Source organism: Echinops telfairi, unplaced genomic scaffold, assembly GCF_000313985.2.
Source record: "Echinops telfairi isolate 266 unplaced genomic scaffold, ASM31398v2 ScPeMD7_25;HRSCAF=90, whole genome shotgun sequence".
In the NCBI taxonomy this organism is placed as follows: Eukaryota; Metazoa; Chordata; class Mammalia; order Afrosoricida; family Tenrecidae; genus Echinops; species Echinops telfairi.
Genome location: NW_022103922.1, coordinates 7,810,493 through 7,829,908, shown reverse-complemented (window position 1 = coordinate 7,829,908; position 19,416 = coordinate 7,810,493). Strand labels below are relative to the sequence as shown.

Below are 19,416 nucleotides of genomic sequence, written 5' to 3'. Positions count from 1 at the left end.
ATAGGTTTCATGGTAAGTGTACATTTAATTTTATAAGAAATTGTCAAACTTTTCCAGAGATTTACACACACAAGTTCATGGCAGCTTTATGTGTTACAGCGCGACACCTGGGAACGACCCAAACCTCCACCAGCAGTGGATGGGCCACCCACGTACGATGAACGTACTCAGCCATACATTCAGAATCTGGCAGTGTCCGTCCTATTTTGTCTGCTGCGTTTTTTTTGCTTGTTCTCACAATCACGTCTTGTTCTGAGAGTTGTAATCTTCATTCGCTCCTCTGCCCTAGCAGCTGATTCCTGCTCCATCATAGCAATGCAATGTCACACTAGTTCCTGGGATTCTGTTACTCACTGTTTTCAATGGCAGCCGTTTGGTCTGCTCTGTCCCTTTAGCTAGCTCTTGAGTTCTTGTGTCTAGAGACTGGAGGTTACTCCCACCCCACCCCCTTCTGTGCAGGATCTGATTAGCCCAGGTTACTAAGGATCAGTTCCTTCAGGGATTGTGATGGTCTTGTTGTGGGGTGAGCAAGGATAAATCCTTCCAAAGTGGATGGTGAATGGGCCCATCAGGCGCAATCCCCCCAAACTGTCTTCCTGGGCGTCCAGAAGGTGAGTAAGGAAGGTTGACCTCAAGTCCGTGAATGTGTCAGCATGCAGGTTTGAGTCGCCCCAGGAAAAGACACAAAGCAGTACCGCCCCTTCATCATCCTACGCAGAGGAAAGCAGTTGAGTACTCCACAGCCACCCATCACTGTGCCCCCTAACTGTCAGCGAACCCAGAGAGCTCATCATTCAAACTCAACCTGAGAGGCAACCAGACACACCATGAGTCACCTTGGGGCCAAGCATGTCACCTGCAGAGAAGCCTCAGAGACAAAGCAGATCCCACTGTGGGCACCCTGGATTTCTACCTACCGGTTCACAGGAAGTAGAGAAACACGTTCAAGCTACACAACAGGGTTACAATCAGCAAAATCTACTTAAGAAACTACAGCACGACCTAATTTCCACATATAAATTGCAAAGACAGGGTGGGGGGTACGAAAGATGGTGGGCTCCTGCACAGGTGAACAGACTCCTAAGACCACCGAGGCACTGTGAGGTCCTTGCTTGGATTCCCGATTCAAACAAAGCGATGGAAACGTGTCATCATCTTATGACATTTGAAACAAAGGAAATCTGAACATTTACTAGACTTGATATAAAGGATTTTTAACTGTAAAAATGCATGATGCAATGGTATTGTGCTTTTCTAAAAGTTCCTATCTTTTATAAGTACAGAGTGAAAGGTTTGTGTAAAAAACTTGTCTTTAAAAAAAAATAATTTTCACAAAAGCTCAACAGCTGCCTAAGATGGCATGGCTTGAAGCCCCTTCCTCTCGACCCCCGTGGACATGTTCCACTGTCCTCGGCCTGCTCCAGGGCTCCCACGTCACAGTCAAGTTAGAAGAACCAGTGTTAGAACTATGGGAGTCAGTTCGTTTGTGAAGGGGGTTGAGTTAAACCTGCCGAAGTAGCTGCACCTGAGGGGTACCCCCCTTCCCTCCACTCCCCCCCTTTCATGGGGAGACCGGGCCAGAGCTGAAGGGACCATAGGGCAGAATGAGGCCATTTAATGATTTACACCTTCCATCCAAAAAGGTCCAATGTAAATCAGGTTCTTTACAATGAAAGTGATTTCAATGTCAACTACCAGCCCCAGGGAGAGTCTGCCCTCCAGGCTGAGAGCTGCGGCAGGGCCGGCGCAGGGCACACAGCTCCCTCCGACCTTGCTGGGTGGGTTTGCCGTCTCTGGCAGAGCGGTTTCGCTTTTCTTGGCCTCTTATGTTCTTCTTTGAGATGGGTTTTTAGTAACATTCTGTTAGCAGATTAATTGCGCACACACATGTACATAGGACTGGCACACATTAAACGGTCTGTAAGTGTTGGCTGTGTGTGCGTGAGAGAGGGCAGGAAAACAGACTCCATCTGATCAAAACTGTTCTCTGAAGAAAACGGAGTCGGACAGTTTGAGGGACATGGCAGTGTGCCAGGGTATTTCAATCCCTCTCTGTGCGATAAACCAGCCCTGGGGAAGCTCCGATGGGAGCTACTAGATGAACGCTGATGGCGGCCAGAGGCACACGAGTCCAGATTGGGAAAAGAACCCCACCTAGGACAATGAAGGGAACAAACCCACAAAAATCTCCCAGAATTCTACTCCCAGGGTAAAATCTGTCCTTGGCCCTGCGGCAGACTCCCGTCAGCGCTCTTCTGACCATGGGCAGAAATGAGATGCTGTGCAAGACGGCACTCCGTGAAAACGCACAACAGCGCGGCTCTGGAGAACCCACGGCACATGCTGCGTAAATGCAAAAGAGAACAAAACGAGCTGGTTTTCTGGACATAAAATATTTATTAAGGTATACTTTGGGGAATACGGTGAATATAAAAACGTAGGATCACAGTATGAAGCAATTTCAATCCTCCTGAAGGTCGGCGCTGCCCTCATTGCTCTGCAGATGTGGGGGCCCCGGGGGCCAGCCCCGCCGTGGCTTTGCACGCGTTTTGCCCGCTAGATCTCCGGAGCAGCCCTCCGAGGTGCAGAGCCCCACACCACACCCCCACCGCAGGTGCGGCACCTCCAGATCCTCCCGAGGCCTTAGTAGTCAACTTGCATAAAACACGAGGAAAAAAAGCACAATGGAGCTCACGAGATGGGCCACAAAACAATGGAGCTGCCCTCGCAAAGACACACTGTTGTGGATGAAGAGACACTACACACAGACACGACGCACAGCACACAAGCAGGCTGCGCTGTCCGTGCCAACAAGCCCAGCCACTTCCTTCCTGTCATCAGATCCCGGGACCAGGCACAAAGCAGATCTGGGAGGCAGTGAGTAGCTAGAATTTCAATGGACGCATTTTTTTCTCCATGATTTTTTTAAAAGCCCCCCCTCCCCCCGTCCTTTCTGTCCTGAGGTAGTTGCAAAAGAAATCATAACTTGGTATCGACTGGTAGGACTGCGCCTTGGACTCGGGTTCGGTGGAACTGGCTGTGCCTGGCAGGAACCACCGGTTGGCATCTCAGAGAGTGGTCGAGCAATGGGCCTCCTACGACACACAAGATGGCGGCTATGTGGTAGAGGATTAGCTGCTTCAGAACGTGAGAAATGGGCCCTCTGTCGCCTCCCCCTTCCCACCCGCAGAAGAGTCTGTCTGGATGGATGGTCGTAGATGGGGCCAGATCACCGGCCTTTGCTGTAGCCAGGGAAGAACAGGTCCAGGAGAGTCTGAAGGTTCTCATTGGGAATCATGACGTATTCCTGGCCCAGGTCATGCCGGCAGGCGGGGCAGGAGAAGACGTGCGCCTTAAAGGAGCGCTGCAGGCAATCCTACGGCAAAATCAAAACAAACACACGGTCCATCTGAGGGTGCAGTGGGCAGCTGTTTGCACGGCCCCAGCCTGCAGCGCAGGGAATGGGGCCTGTCAAGGCTTTAGCTTCAGCCTCACAGAGCAGCAAAGGTGCACTGCTGGTGTAGTGGGCTCTGCAGGGCTGCAAAGCAGGAGGCGGATGGTTTGAGCCCACCAGCTGCTCCGCAGGATCAGTGAGGCTTTTTGCTCCTGCAAAAATTGGCAGCCTTGGAAACCCACAGGGGATCTACTCTGCCATCTAAACTTGCTATGAGTCGGAATCGCCTCTTGGAAGTGTGCTTGAGAGTTTCCTTATAGAAATGGAAAGCCACCTCTTTGTCCTTTGGCGCAACTGGTAAATTCAAACTGACTACCTTTCCACGAGCAGGGAAGCATTTAGCCATTGCACTACTAGGGCTCCTTGGGATGGCACCCAAACACAACCGAGGCCACCAAATCAATTGCGACTCACAGTGAGCCTGCATAGAGTTTCTGAGGCTGAATCTGTACAGGAACAGATAGCCTCATGTTTATCCGGCAATGCAGCTGGTGAGTTTGAGCTGCCAGCCTTGTGCTTAGCTGCCCCACGGTTAAACCCGGGCACCACCAGGGATCCTTGATAGATGACTAGAGAAAAAGAGGACCCAGGATCCGTGGTAAGACTGGATCGATTAGAAGCGATACACTTCAACACGACACTCAGCGCAAAACCACATTGGCTTGTTGCCATTTTTTCAGAAGAAACCAGCATTGGGAAGTTAGGGGAGGCAGAATCCGGCTCTGGTTTGACTAAAACGCAGATTTCCCCACTGATAATGTCACACTGAGTTCACCTGGGCTTGCTGCCAGGTGAACCCTGTTGCAGATGCTTCGTTCAGGGCCCGCCCAGACCCATGCCAGCTGGAGCACTGGCATCAGGAACGTGCACGAGCTGTGATATCAGCAGCAAGCCCGCTCCCGTCATTCTGACCTGGACACAATGTGTCACTCCCAGTACCCGGCCACTGACCAAACCTGCCCTAACCGCCTGGGGCTCACCAAGCGCCCCTAACGAGGAGGCTTTCCCCGACTGTTCCGTTTCCTGGAAACACACAGGGGAGCCGGTGAGAACTGGAGCGTGTCGAGGTGGCCTGGCTGCACAGGGTTCTACCCCAGACAGGGCGCAGGCCTGTAGCTTTTCTCTTACTGACCGTTAGGTTTTACTGCAAGTCACATGCTATAGAGGGGCCTGGTGGCAAGGGGGCTCCTGGGGGCTCCCAAGAGAGGAAGGCGGCCACTCACTTTGCAGACGTTGTGGAGGCACTCAGTTGTCACAGGTTGGTGGACTAGCTCCTGGCAGCAGACGCACATAAAAGACTGCTCCAACTTTTTCAGAAAATTCTAGAATGAGAACCAAGGGGAAGACAAAGAAGCTTGCACTTCAAAATATACTAATAAAGATTCTAAGAGATAATCCAGGAACAGGAATGGGAGCAGTGATACCAGAAGGGCAGGGGGACAGTGGAGAGAGGAGGGAGGAAGGGGGCAACCAATCACAACGATCGACGCATAACTGCACACCCTCAGCAGGGGAAGGCACAACAGAAACCATGAGGGAAAGGAGAGCACAGTCGGTGTAAGATACGACAATAATAATTTATCAAGGGTCATGAGGGTGTGTGTGTGAGCTGATACCAAGGGCTCAATAGAAAGTAAATATTTAGAAAATAATGATGGCAACATATGTATAAATATGCTTGAAACAATTGATGTATGAATTATTGTAAGAGCTGTAAGAGCCCCCAATAAAATGAGCTTTTAATTATAATTTTAAAAAAAATTCTAAGGGATAAAGTCTTAAGTCACACTGAGTACGCCTCTAATAAAACAAAAAAAGCAGTGTCTGTAATTACACAAAACAAGCAAGCCTTCATAACAAGCAATGAAGGAAGCTCCAACTCCCTGACCAGGCTCAAATCTTAGGGATGGGTTGGAAGGGATGCACAGCATTAAGGAGAGAGAGAAAACAAACAAACAAACCAAGCCTATCCCCGTGGAGTGGATGTCACGCGCAGCAATCTCACAGCAGAGGACTGCCCAGGATCCTCAGCTACTTTATTCTCGATGGGAACCAGCTGCCACATCTCTCTCCCACAGCCACGCCAGGGCTCCAACCACTGACGTTCCAGCCACCAGTGAAATGCTTAACTCCCTGCACCAGCAGGGCACCTCACAGCGTGAACCATACACACTGCCGTCCAGTAGATTCTGAGGCCGCCCAACTTCACAACAGCAGAACGCTCCATTTTTCCTGTCAGGGCAGCCGGTGGGTTTGAACTGCCTGCTTTCAGTTGGTAACCCAGCCCACCCCTTGCCTGTCCCCATCACACCACCAGGGGATGCACAAGGCAGGCCAGCTGAGTTCTACCTCTAACCAGCTTCGCGTGGACTTGAGTTTCCCTTAGGAAAGGTTTCTGCCTCACACAGGTTGGGGCGTGAGCAGATCTGACCGTCTAACAGAAAAGGGTTTCTAAGATGTGTTAGTTCTGCCGAGTGTCTTCCACAGGAAGGGTCTTAAGTACTGTTGTTAGCTTAACGGCTGGCCCTCAGTCCAAATGAACACAGCACGGTCAGGTACCGCCCTCACCATTGTTACGTCTGGGCCCATCGCTGCAGTCAGGGTGTCGGGTCACCTTGCTGAAGGTCTGCCTTTCTGGTGCTGACCTTGACCAAGCACGGACTTTTTCCAGGTACTGGTCTGATAGCACGTCTGAAGCACGGGAGACAAAGTTTCAACAGCCTTGCTTCCAAGACAGCTGTGTTTGTTCTTCAGGGCATGTTCTCTGTCTTAAAAATCATTTTATTGGGGGCTCGTACAACTCTTATCACAAACCATCCATCCATTGTGTCAAGCACATTTGTGCATTTGTTGCCATCATCATTCTCTGAACATTTTCCTTCTACTTGAGCCCCTGGTATCAGCTCTTCATTTTCCCCCTCGCCCCTCCCGCCCCTCCCTCAGTCCATGGCATAGTCGATGCTCTCTGCCAACACCGGAACTCAAAGGCCTCAACTGTTCTTCAGGCTTCCTTCCATACTGCCCAGTTTGCATGTGCATGCGAGGAGATGGAAAATGCCCTGGTTGGTCAAGCTCATCTTAGTCCTTGAAGTAGTAGACACCGAGAAGTCAAAAACCCACCCCAAGGCAAACTCTATCATCTACAAGCAGTCCGGTGTTGCCCCAGATTCCTTCTGGAAGGATATGAAGACTGGACAGAAGGGTCACCCTGTGGCCAATTTGTGAAAAACACACTCGAGAGAGAAATGCTCGCTGGGCCCAGAGCCCCACTAAAACAGCAGTCATTACGCACTGGTCCTTCCCCAAGAGATGCCAGCACTTCGTCCCACAGCTTCTGGTTGGGGTGGTCTTCTCCAATCAGATGCTGCTGCTGAGGGCTGAGCTGGAAAGGCTCCACCGCTTCCGCTGACTCTGTCGCTTTGACCACTTTGGAGGCACTTGGACACTCATCTAGGTTCACAGAGACACACGGGCAGACTTAGACCCACGCAGGGGGAGGAGGGGGAGGAGGGTTAAGGGGCTAGCAGGTGCCAGGCACATCTGTAGGGCACCACCCCACATCAAAGCACTATCTACTCGCCCTGATCTTTGGATCCTCTGTTTGCACAAGACCCACCCCGGCACCAGTCCCCTGAGAAGACTCTCTGTTCTGCAGTTTGTGTTTAATACCCAAAGCGTCCTTGGATGAGTCACTCCAGGAGAGACTGCATTACTGGGACTTGGCCTCGGCGGCCATTACCTACCATCTGCATTCAGCCTTTTTGAGGTCTCATTGGTCTGCTTCTTTGACTGTCCTTTTGTCTTCTTGGCTTCCTTGTCTGAAGGGTAACCTGCTGGATACTGATTGGGGGGAAAGCACAAGGTAGATTTTAGTTCACAGAGGAGGAGGGTTTTAGATCCTGATGAAAATGTTAAAAATGGGGGGGAGTTTCCCAGGGGTAGGAGCCGCCCATGCCTCTTTCTACATGTAAAGACTTTATGACAGAATCAGACATTTAACAGTCAAAGGACTGACAGGATAGAAGGCTATTACGTTCCAAATCCAGGCTAAAAACATGGTGCTTTGATTGCGAGCTATCCTGTTTCCTAACACAATGATCCTTTCAGGCCACCCCATCGCAGATCTGCAAGATCAAAGGTCGCTTCTTCGGGAGCTGTGGCTGTATCTGGCTTGAAACATTGGAGGGGAAGGGGAGCAGAATCTGGGTAGGAAGGGGAGGGGAGATCAATCACACAACACAATGGGTGGGAAGCGCACAGATGGGGGCTTGTGGGAAACTGGGGCGTCAACCCAATAAAACCCCAAGGGGCAAATTTATCATCGCTCAACGTGATGCGGGAAGCAAAGCATGGAGAAGGCCGAAGGTGGCTGCACTGATTGAGCTGGCTGCCAGGCAGGGCTCCGGCTTCAAGGAGTAAAGGCCAATCTGCTCTCCTAAGGCTTTTCTGGCCGTGTGTTACAGCTCTGTTGCTGGGGGATGGGGGCGGGGAGCCCAGCATGCTTTGTGGTCCAATTCACATCAAAATCTCAACATGCATCAGGCCTCCTCTGTGCTCTTATCGCCCCCTCAGAGCAGATGGGCAGTTTCTCACCTCATCTACCTGAAACAATGCTCTGCTGAGCCAGGGCGAGTGAAAACCCCTCTGAAAACAGGCCTAACAAAAGGTTGATTTGTTTTCTAAAAAACACTGTCATCCAAAGTGCTATGTTCAGAGTTGTTTCAGCAGCTCTCACCTCGTGGACACAACCCATTCTAGGGGTACTGGGAGAAAACAGAGACTTACACGGGAAGGAAGACACTTGCCTAAGGGGGGAGGCAGGTGCCCACAGCTCAGCTGAGACACAGGGGTGCGGGCAGAGCCAGGGGATGAGGGGGAGGGCAGGATGGATGCACACCATGCTCGACTCAGGGTGTGCATTACAGGTAGTGGAAGGGGAGGCCAGCCACACATGCACCCTGCGCATAGACAAACATGATGAGGGCAGGTGAGAGGGGAGAGCAGACCAGCCTTAAAGCCACCTCCTCCTACCAGGCCACACTATGCCCAGGACATACGACCCTTCTCAAGGGCTCCTAACCCAAGTCCATTTGTCCTTCTCGGGCACAGCCCTGGTTGCCCAGGGAAGCTTTGCCACTGAGGAGGCTAGGACCTCTTCACTTTGTACTGTTCCCCCTGCACAGAGGCCAGGCGTCCTTCCCGACCTCTGCCAGTAGACTCATCGATTGCGGGGTCCCGGCAGCGCAAAGGCGCACAGAGTGGAGGCACACAGCTCCACGCCCAGTGGCCTAGACAAACCTGTAAACGGAGACACAGCCTCCTTGAGCGCTCTATTCCTTCCGAGGTCCAGGGCGCAGGCTCAACATCGTCCCTTCGTAGAAGATAGCGCCAAACCAAGAACCCATGGCTTGATGAAATCTCTGGCCAGTATTTCACCACCTAAGTCATGACACATTACAGCGCAGCTTTGAGACGGGGAGTTCGGGCTTATAAAGCACAAGGTCACAACATCAGTGGTTTAAGGATACGTACGTGCCAGAACTAAAACCTCCCTTCAAAAGAGGCCTGCTTTGCTAGGAGAGTAGTAAGAAAGATCATTCACTACCCAATTGGTTTGGCCCCGTTTCTGATTCAGACAGTTCCCATCTGGGTAATGACCATTATAGATCTGGTATGGTAACAAGGCTAAGTTCCTGACTGGAAGTTTGTATACTGGATAGATACAACAGTAACCAGTACGTAACTGGCCCTGTATTTTTAAACAAACGACGCAGACCTATCATTTTCATATTACAACATATGTGTTCTGCTGGGAAACTCTATAAAACAGAATCACATCACGCTGGACAGGTCCACAGGACTCCAGACTGGAAGGGCAGGGAAAGAACTGGTTTTGTCGGAGAATCTGTCCACACAGAGCGTTTCAGCCCGTGGGGACTTCACACAAAGCTCAAAGGCAGCACACCAAAGTCCCGAACCCGCTCTGTGCACATCTCCCAACTCCAGGAAGAACTGATGTGCTGACCCCGGTGGCCTACAGCTTGCTGCTCCCCGCCCCCGGAACCCCCTGAGGCAGCCCTGTCCTGAAAGCCCCGGAAGAACGACTAACAAGACGTCATGCCATATAGAGCACCTTATAAATGCCATCATATCTGTTGCCTTCTTCAGGAGCATATTTGCTGATCTTCCTCCCTTTAAAACTGCGTATCACTCTGACTGGCTTACCAGCTCTCCAATTCCGAGACTCTGCTCCAATTTTATCATCCAATGGAGCATCACAGTTTAGGGCCAGTGCCCTACAAAATAAAACAGACCCTTTATACCAAGTCATCTTCCTCCCAGGAGACAATCAATCGTTGGCACAATCAAAAGGTGAATTAGGCCTTACCTGATGGTCAAGAGTCTATGATTCTTCCCACATTATTCCAGATAATAGGATTATGCTTCCCCCACCAGCAGAGAAGACAAATCAGTTTTCTGATGTCACCCCCAAGCCAGGGGGTTGGTTCTCAGATAGCCTGTAGGGTTCTTCTGAAAGTAATAACATCTGTGCCACGTATAATAGAAAACAACTAGAAATACACGGAATTTTCTTTGCAATAACGTTTGCTGAGGGGAGGGCGGATGTGGGGGAAACTCAACCAATGCGACTGGGTTAATAAGTTATGTTTGAGGTGTATGAGAGAAATTGCTGGAATAATGTAGAAAGAAATCTGGGGGAAAAAATAAGCTTGTTGGCAGGGTACAAGTGATCTCTCTATGCCTACATCCCAGATCACAAGGCTTCTTTAAACTTTCGAATGTGTTTGAGAACTAATTCAACATGAGAATCTCCTTAAAAAGCCTCCCTGCTAGTAAAAAGGATATTTGAATGAAAACACCCAAACGCCTGTGCTAAGATTGTGACAACCAAGATCTAGAGGGCTGGAGACCACTCCACTTTATTGCAACACAGAATGAGGACACACTGAGGTGGATGCAGCTCGGGCACGGCTGCAGTGGCGTGTGTGCACTCGGGACCAGGAGTTCGTCAGTGGGGCTGCTGGCTGTCAGAAGACCTTTCTTGGGGAACTTAGTCCCACCAAAGACACCAGGGCCTGTTTAATCTAGCAATTTTCCTCTAAGACATCTGCTTTCTAATTTATGTGCAAAGCAAACATAGGGAACACATTAAAGTTTAAAAAACCAAACCAGACCCCAAACCCAATCTAGTGAAATCAGACACGATGCTAAACAACTTCAGGGCATGGTGCTTCCTTCAGGGCTCAAAGGAAAACACAGGCCGTTAAGACAGAGACTGACCAGCTGAAGAGACTGTCTCTTGACCATACTTGTATTTTGGGAGTAAATAAACAGCTGGAGCTGTTTTGGTTTAAAGATAACATTCATAGCTGTGCTGAACTTTTTCAAGCTACCTATTTGAACTTCAAAGGGAGGTGATGCCTTGAAAGCTGGGAGATGGAACTCCATGCAGTCATCGTTATCATCTCTACGGTAATACTCAATCTTATTGATGGGGTGCTTGTTGAGATCTGCACACGGTACACCTCCAGGAGCAAGGGGAAGCATACTCTCTTGTCTCTAGGTGAAATGCTTCCATGCTCATGGCTACCTGCAGTCAGAAGGCCTCTGCCACCACTTATTGGTATTGGCCACTCACTCGGAACTTCACATCAGATCAGAGGCTGTTCAGGTAGTTGAATGGAGATGAAACTAGTAATGCGGCTCTTTCCTCCAACATCCCCAGTTAAGAATGGCCGTGGGAGAAACAGGAAGAAATGCTTCTCAGATCAAGAAGCAGGTATCAAACCACCTGTTAGCTGAGAAGCAAAAATGGAGTGGACCATTTGGTACCCAGGAAAGAATGTACTATGGGCATATACAAGCTGAAGACCTTCACCTCAGTCTTCATGCTTGTAAGACCCAAGGGATCGTAGAGAATCGTCTGTTCAGAGGACACATTTATAGCTTGTAGTATACACTAATGGCCTAGATGTTACAATGTCCTTGAGAAGTCAATTGTCAATTGTTTTTCCATTAATATTTCCTTTTTACTACTTGCCACTGAATGCTCATAAGCAGTTGGGGCATATGGTCCAGTGGGCATGGCCTGGATGTTACAATGTCTTTGAGAAGTCAATTGTCAATTGTTTTCCCATTAATATTTCCTTTTTACTACACGTAATTGCCACTGAATGCTCATAAGCAGTTGGGGCATATGGTCCAGTGGGCATTCTTGATGAGATTATTCCAAAAGCTTCAGTCTACCGTGGTCATTCCGAAGCAGGTGGGTGTGTGGAGGGAATTAGGAGAGGTCTTTCATGGCAGCAAAGCCATCTCATGTAAGGAAAGAGCAACACGACGTTCAGATTTGACAGGTTGGGAAGGCCTTTGCAACATCCAGACCGGTTTTCATTGCCAGAACCCATCACCCAAGTCAAAAAGTGTCTTAACTCCTTTTCAGATGGTCCCACCAGCAGAGCTGGTGGATTGCTTCTAATTCATCCTTGCTAGAAACAGAATGGTAAGGGAGACTTGTGCCTGCCTCAGGAATGCTTCCACCTGCAGATCTGACCTGTCCCCTCTGCTGGTTCAGCAAAATAATCCTACTGTCAGAAATAATACAGAAGCCATGGACACAGAGCGTCCGAGCCCCCTGAGGCAACCAGGCCTTGACAACATACTGAAATCACTGTTTTTTATTTCACACCGTTATCAGGAATTTCGGGGACACTACTTGGAACCAAGGGACAGGGACTCAGGAAGTAGGGGAGCTGGACTTTCACGCCACCAAGCCATGAAATACCCTTAAAACGGGAGGTTTAGGAAGTCCACGGTTTGAAATGACTGGAAAAGAATGATCAGGACGACGAAGAGGCTGCGTGCAGCAGCTGCTGCCCAAGGGCTTCAGTCACGTGATTGACAGTAGGCATTGCTGCTCACACGCTTTTATGGAATAAAGCATTTTTGTAGCTAGTAAACTCTTCTGTCTCGGACGTCTATGGTGTCAAGGTCAAGGGAAGATGTCCCTTGTAAGGCCATCAGGGCACTTAGTGAGGGAAGATCACTGTGTGATCTGGGTGTCTATTTCCTTTCGTAACATGTAAAATGCCTTTTACTGGGACAAGTCCTAAAAACACCTGTGTGGCCTCATGTTTCACTTGTGCGCACAACCCTCTTTGACACGTGCGAGCCTCCTCTGTAACAGGGATCGGTCCCTGTGGAGCAGAATGCCATGTGCAGTGTGACGGGTGGCACAGCAGACGCGCCACCTTTCTGCTAACTTCCCTGAAAAGTGCACAGGGCTCCTTCCTGTCCTTTTCAAGGTGCCCTGTGTGCAGTGCACCTGGGATTGTGCTCGGAAGGAACGTGGCAGGGACGTTCACAGGCAACGAGGGTGGGTGGTGGGGTTCCCGATTGGAAGCCTTGGAGACAATCCTAGGGTCAGAATGCTCCAAGGACTCTGGCGTTTCCTGATCAGTGCTAACAACGAGGAGTACCTGTTCATGTTTGTCAGGGTCTGGTCAGCCGACGGGGCACCGATCCTTTTGTTTCCGGCGAGGTTTTTCCCACCGCTTCCCGTGTAGGTGAACTCGTCCCCTCGGTCCTGTGGGCAGAGTTTCTGCGTGAAGACACTGCACAGCCTGCACTGGCTCCGTGCAGAGCCACCTTTGCTCCAAGGAGCTTCCAAGACGAGGCGCACAGCTTATGCACCTGACACCTTCAAGTCTTATCACTTGAAAGCTGTCAATTCCATGACCACCTCTAGCCACAGCTGTTCTACACGGGGCCAAAGGGGTCACACCACCGAACTAACTGGGCCATGTGCTTCGTTTCATTTAGATTTCATTAATTGAAAGCTATTAAAATAAACACTTCACCACACTAGCATGCAGGTTCTTTGATAAACATTCATAATGGAATTCTCAACCACAGGTAACACCATCCCCGTCTGCTGCTGAATTCTGAAATGGATATTAAATGTCTTTTGTAATGGACACGTCTCTAATAACATCATATTGAACGTCTCTGCTCTGTAAGCTCCCGCTGCTCCACTCTAAAGAAACCCGATCAACTCAAACCAACCCCATCTCCTGAGACCACCCTTCAGAGAGATGGCAGAGGGGCACACAAAAGAAAGGACATCAGGGGGCCCCAAGAAGCTCACAGTGAAAGGGACACTGGGCCTTCCCCAAACTTTGTGTAGTCCCCTCGTACTGGTGCCTGTTCCACAACTACTCGGAAGCAGAGGTGAGGAGATAAGAGGCAGGGAGACTAGAAACCAGGGAAAGGAGCCAACAGAATGTAGTAAAAGAATGTGGCCGCGCCATGGTACACGTCGCCATGTCCCTGAAGAGTCTGGGCGGAAATGGTCAAAGGGGGACCCACTTGCAGGGCTAATTTCCACCTCACACTCATTAATATTTTTGTTAAAGTTTGGAAAATAACTCAAAACTGGAAAATAGTACGTACCACATGTCTATTTGGAAACATCACTTCCACAGACTCTGCACATTTGTAAGGATGTTCTTAAGTCTCTGAGTCAGGGCTCAGGCTAAAGGAAGAAACTACTAATATAAAAATTAGCTCACGAGCTAGAGTGATTATTCTGAAATGCAAGACCATTTTATTTTAATCCATTCAAACTGACCTTAAGAACGACCCCACCACCACCCTCTACTAAGCATGGGTTTCCCCCGCTGTTAGATAGAGGGTTTGTTCCTCTGAAGTCTTTCCTAAGCAGAAATAGTATAAAGCTAAGAAGCAACACACCATTTATGTGCATGGGGGAAAAAACTGAGCATTCCCAGATGCCTGTGGGAGCCAGGCACCATTAGTAACCTACCAAGAAACACCAAATAATGTATACGATAATGGTGGTAATCCCACTAGCACCCAGTGTTCACGTGAGGGTGGCCCAATGAAGAGATGTGGGATGTGGGTCCTGAGAGGGAGGGGGCCTGGTGCTGCTTAGCCAGTAGAGATGCCTCTTTTCCCCTCCAAGTCAAACCCCTCTTTGGATTTTCTGCAGTTAGCTAAAGTAGGGACCAACATTAGGCCTTTAAGTAGCCTTCGTGGAATGGTGGGTTGCTTGTTGGGCTACTAACCACAAGGTTGGCAGTTCAAATCCACCAGCCTCGCCACCCCGTGGCAGAAAGATGAGGCCATCTAGTAGATGAAACGTGGGTCACTCATCAAAGTCAAGTGGGGATTCCTGCAATTGCTTGTTTAAAAGAGCCCATTACTGGCATCTTATTGGTCCTTTCCATTAAGAGCTATAACTAAAAACTCTACGGGTTTTAAAGTGTTTTTATGAATCCACGTATCTCTACTACACTTTTTATTGATCCAATAAAAGTAAGTAGCATTGTAGAGAATAAGGGCTTAAAGAATTTTACCTTGTAATATATATTTCTACAACACTTCCTAAACTCATCAAAAGCAGTGTTGCAAATGGCATCTTGGTTGCCGCTACACCACCACATTCAGAGCAGGCCAAAGTCTCTTACACAAATAAACACAAGACCCCAAGCTCTCTGCCACCCAGTCAGTTCTAACTTATGGCGACCCTACAGGGCAGGGAGAAAACTGCCCCTTTGGATTTCAGAGGCAACTCTTTATTGGAGTATAAAAAGCCTCATCTTTCTCCTAAAGAGTACTTGGGGTTTTGAACCGCTGACCTCTTGATTAGCAGTCTGATAACACATAACCACTATCCCACCTTTTGGCAGAGTGAGGAAGGAAGCACAGACTGGAGGCAAGCCAACCTGGACAGTGTTGTTCAAAACAGCACACAAATCACTTCCTATTATTCTTCAAGCAGCAAACAACCACATAAACAGGATCAAGATTTGGTGACACTACTTCCTGTGTACTTCAGCCTTCAAAGGAACAGAAACGGTTTGTGTGTGGGCGGGGAAAGCAGGAGTGGCCAGATGAGGTGAAGGAAATGGACTCCCTTCTGGTTCTATCCATGGCTCTACAACTCCCACTAGATGCAAACGGGGTGTGTCAAAAACCAACAGAGGGACTGGTCCATTTGGCTGGCCATTTCCCTGTGTGTCACAGAGCAGTCTCAGAAGTGGAGAGGACTGCCCGGGCCCATCAGGGAAGACAGCCATCGTGGAGCTCATGCTAAGAGCCTGTCTGAAGTGACAAGCAGCACCAGAAACTGCAGACGAGACCAGAGACCACAAGACCGTGAGGGAGGGGGTAGGTGGGCTTCCCAAGCCATGAAAAACAAAGCAGAGGCCAAAAGATCCCTGAGAGGTAAAGGACGAGAGAGACAGACAGACAGACTGACTGACAAACTTAGCTGCTGTCAATCGAATCGAAGAGTCTATCATTAATGTTTTCTGACTCTGACTTGATATAACCTGAGTTTTGCCTCAAGGTCTAAAGAGCGTCTCAGGGTGACTATCTTAGGTGATAATTTAAGTTTTGTGCTGTATTTTTCTTACATTCTAACTAGGATCATTATGGTAATTAATCTTTTGTCAATTTGAGACAAGTGATGGGGAGGAGTTTAGCCTGTCAATCAGGTCGCAGCTTGATGACCTCATTTGGAGGCGCTAAGGATATAAATAGCTCATTGGAGGCGGGACACACACGCTGACTCCCTGCAAGCCATTCTTGTTGACAAGCCACATGGACACCCACACCAGCACTGAGATGCTCCTACCACTACTGGATCCACAAGACTTTCCACCCACTGGTCTGTTATCTTCCCGAATTTGTCATCACTGCATGGCTGCTTGAGTCTCATGAGATTTTATGGACAAGTATTGACATATGGGGTAATATCGGACTTATGGACTTGATCTGGAATTTGTGAACTAGTATCAACATAAGGGGTAATATCGGACTTATGGACTCCATCTACTGGGCTAGGATGTTTTCTCAATATTCAGTTGCTCTTGTATATAAAACTCTTTCTTATACACATATGAGTATCTATAAATTTGTTTCTCTAGTCAACCCAGACTAACACAATCATCTATTGTGTTCTAAGATCAGTTGAGTCATTGGCGGGAGCCAGGCACCACTTAGTTATTCTGGGTCTCAGAAAGTTAAGGTGACGTATAGGTTACCAGATTGTACACTTGCTTCTTCTCTGACTTTGGTTACCCTTTTACTCTCTTGCTACTCACACGTAGAGACCAAGGACTCTATCTTTGATACAGTCCTGGGATACAGAAGATAAACTCTGAGAGCTGTATTATGACAACTGGCTAAGTTGTCCCACAGACTATGGCCCTACACCTTCAAACCCCGGAAAACTGATCTCAGAAAGTGCTGGCTTCTGACGACCAGCTGTAGTTGTGTCATTAATGAGTATGTGTCTGCTGCCTCCAACAACGGAAACTCACTGCCATCAAGGCTAGTTGGACTGGTAATGATTCTGCTTACACATGCCTGTATTTATATGCATATTCAGACACTTCTATCTGGGCTTGAGGAGCCCGATGATGTAGTAGTGGCTTAGCATTGGGCTGTGATCACTGGCAGCTCTGAGGGAGAACTGGGCTTCCTACCCCCAGAGCAGATACAGTCTAGGAAACCCACATGGGTCACTGAGTCAGCACTGTACCCACCCCTGTGTGAATTTTCTGACCAATCTCCCCAAGACTTTTCCCGAGGAGAACTGTTAATTAGAGAAGTTTAGGTGACTGTTTGATGACAAAGAGTGCCAGTTACATGCTTCCCTAGCCATCTTGAGTATGAAATGGCTTTGTTTCTATGTACTCGGAAAAACAGAGATGGATATGGACAGGCTAAGACAAAAGTATAATGAACTTCCCTAAGAGGCTGTCATGCTTCCAAGAAACATGGGCCAACTGGAGTGAGCCATGGCTCTCAATGGTTTGGCAGTTATATAGCTGTAATCACCCCCAGTGATGTGATCAGCCACTCAGGGTGGGATAGAACATCCTCACTGAGGGCACAATCCAGTTCCAGGGTGAGGAAGTTTCCCTGGGGTGTGGCCTGAATCACCTCTTTTCTTATGGAGATAAAAGAAGATGCTAAGCCCTAAATGAGAGCCAGGCAGTGGTTGTCAGAGTGAGGGAGGGCTGGAGACGGGAGTGGGTGTGGTCACTTTTAGAAGGCAAGACAGGGTGCTGGGAGTTAGGAGCTCCCTGACTGGGGCAAGGGCAGCTTCCTGTTTCTGATTCTGTCTGTAGTTTTGAAAGATGGGGTCAAGGGGGCCAGTGCATACTGGGCGTATCAAAGGAAATGGCTGTATGTTTTCTTTCTTCGAGAGGCAAGTGGATCTATAGTTCCCTCCCAACAAAAACACTCTATAGAGAATACATGTGGAAAAAGGTATCAATAATGGTGTACAACACCAAACATGGCACTGAATTAAACATGTAGAAGTTGCTGAATTGGAGAATGTTTTGTTGTGTATATTTTTGCCACAAATAAAAATAACGATCACACAGGGGGGGAAAAAAGAAAAAACATTTCACTAACAATTAGTTATGTGGGGAGGGGGAAAGGAAGGGGCTATATATCACAAGGTTAGATATATAGCCCGCCCCCCTCCTGGGAGATGAATAACATAAATGTGGATGGAGGGAGACAACGGACAGTGTAAAATACAAAATAATAATAATATATAATTGATCAAGGATTCACGAGGTGGGAGAGTAGGGGAGGGAGGAGGAAAAAGAGGAGCTTACACCAAGAACTCAAGTAGAAGATGTTTTGGAAATGATGGTGGTAACATATGTACAAATGTGCTTGATACAACTGATACATGGAGGGTTACAAGAGCTGTAAGAACCCCCAATAAAATGATTTTAAAAATTAGTTCTGCAGTATATATAAATTATATAGTTTATAATTATATATGACATATATAAGTATACAAATATATAATATATAAATTATAAATAAGATCAGTAAATGTAAAGATTAAAGACTGTCAAGAGGTTTGCAACTCAGAAAGGTTTGAAACTGACCACATCAACATAAAAATGACACAAAAGTGATAGGATTTGATGGATCTGAAGACAACACTTGTATATTTTCCAGAATGCCCAAGGCAGGCTTTAAAGAGCAAGGATGTTTTGTGACTTACAACTTCATCTGCAAATCCACCAGCCAGGACGAGAGAGTAAGCCCCATCGTTACTCCGGCCATGGATTCCACCGACATGGGGCCGATGGACGCCCGCTTCGCTCACCTGTAACACAAGCAAGAGTCTCATGGTACCAGTCAATTTAGTTATGTTACATATTAAAAATGTAATTACTAGACCCAGGCATCTCCAACCAAAGCCTGAATGTCATCCATGCCTATCTGTTAGCTCTCATTCTGCTCTCAGGGGATATCCCCCAGGCACGCTGATGGAGTAAACTGTGTCTCCACCAAATCTGTGCTGCAAATCTTAACCTTCCACCTGTGGCTAGAATTCATTTTGGGAATCGGTTATAATAGCAAGACAGGACTTGGCTCTATCTATATCTACATATCTTGGTTATATTGATGAGGCTCACAAGAATGAAGTTAACACTAATATCTCTTCTTCGCTAGAAAAGGTATAGATCCAACAAAGAAATCTAGAAAGCATTGTCGGGAGAAGACAGATGCCGTAACACATGCAGTTCACCACCACCAAGGACCTCGCCCCAGCGTAGACCAGGAGACAAAGCCTTGCCCAGAGCTCGCAGCATACTGAATGCAGACTCCTACTCTCCTAGACTGTGGGAAGAAAAGACCTGGTGGTATAGTGGTTACGCTTCAGGCTGCTAACTGCGAGGTCAGCAGCTCAAAACCACCTTTGGCTCCTCAGGAGAAAGATGAGGCTTTCGACTTCAGACAAAAGTGACAGTCTTGGAAATCCACAGGGGTAGTTCTATCCTGTCCTGTAGGGTAGGGGCCCTATGAGTCGGCATTGGGAGGGAGTAAACCAATGTCTGCTTGTTAAAGCCACCCATGTGTGCTCTTAGGGCAGC

The 19,416-nt window shown here is 48.3% G+C and overlaps 1 protein-coding gene across 1 annotated transcript in view; it reads right to left on the bottom strand.

Annotated features, from left to right (window-relative positions):
- Positions 1-2,374: 2,374 nt before the first annotated feature.
- Positions 2,375-19,416, bottom strand: part of UHRF2 (ubiquitin like with PHD and ring finger domains 2) — a 32,816-nt gene continuing 15,774 nt past the window's right edge. The window contains exons 6-13 of the mRNA XM_045289332.1: positions 18,540-18,644; positions 12,955-13,061; positions 9,588-9,750; positions 8,753-8,893; positions 7,198-7,294; positions 6,747-6,904; positions 4,678-4,776; positions 2,375-3,376 (exon numbers count right to left, since the gene is read on the bottom strand). Coding sequence (XP_045145267.1) covers positions 3,230-3,376; positions 4,678-4,776; positions 6,747-6,904; positions 7,198-7,294; positions 8,753-8,893; positions 9,588-9,750; positions 12,955-13,061; positions 18,540-18,644 — 1,017 coding nt within the window. The 3' untranslated portion in view covers positions 2,375-3,229. The remainder of the gene's footprint in view (positions 3,377-4,677; positions 4,777-6,746; positions 6,905-7,197; positions 7,295-8,752; positions 8,894-9,587; positions 9,751-12,954; positions 13,062-18,539; positions 18,645-19,416) is intronic.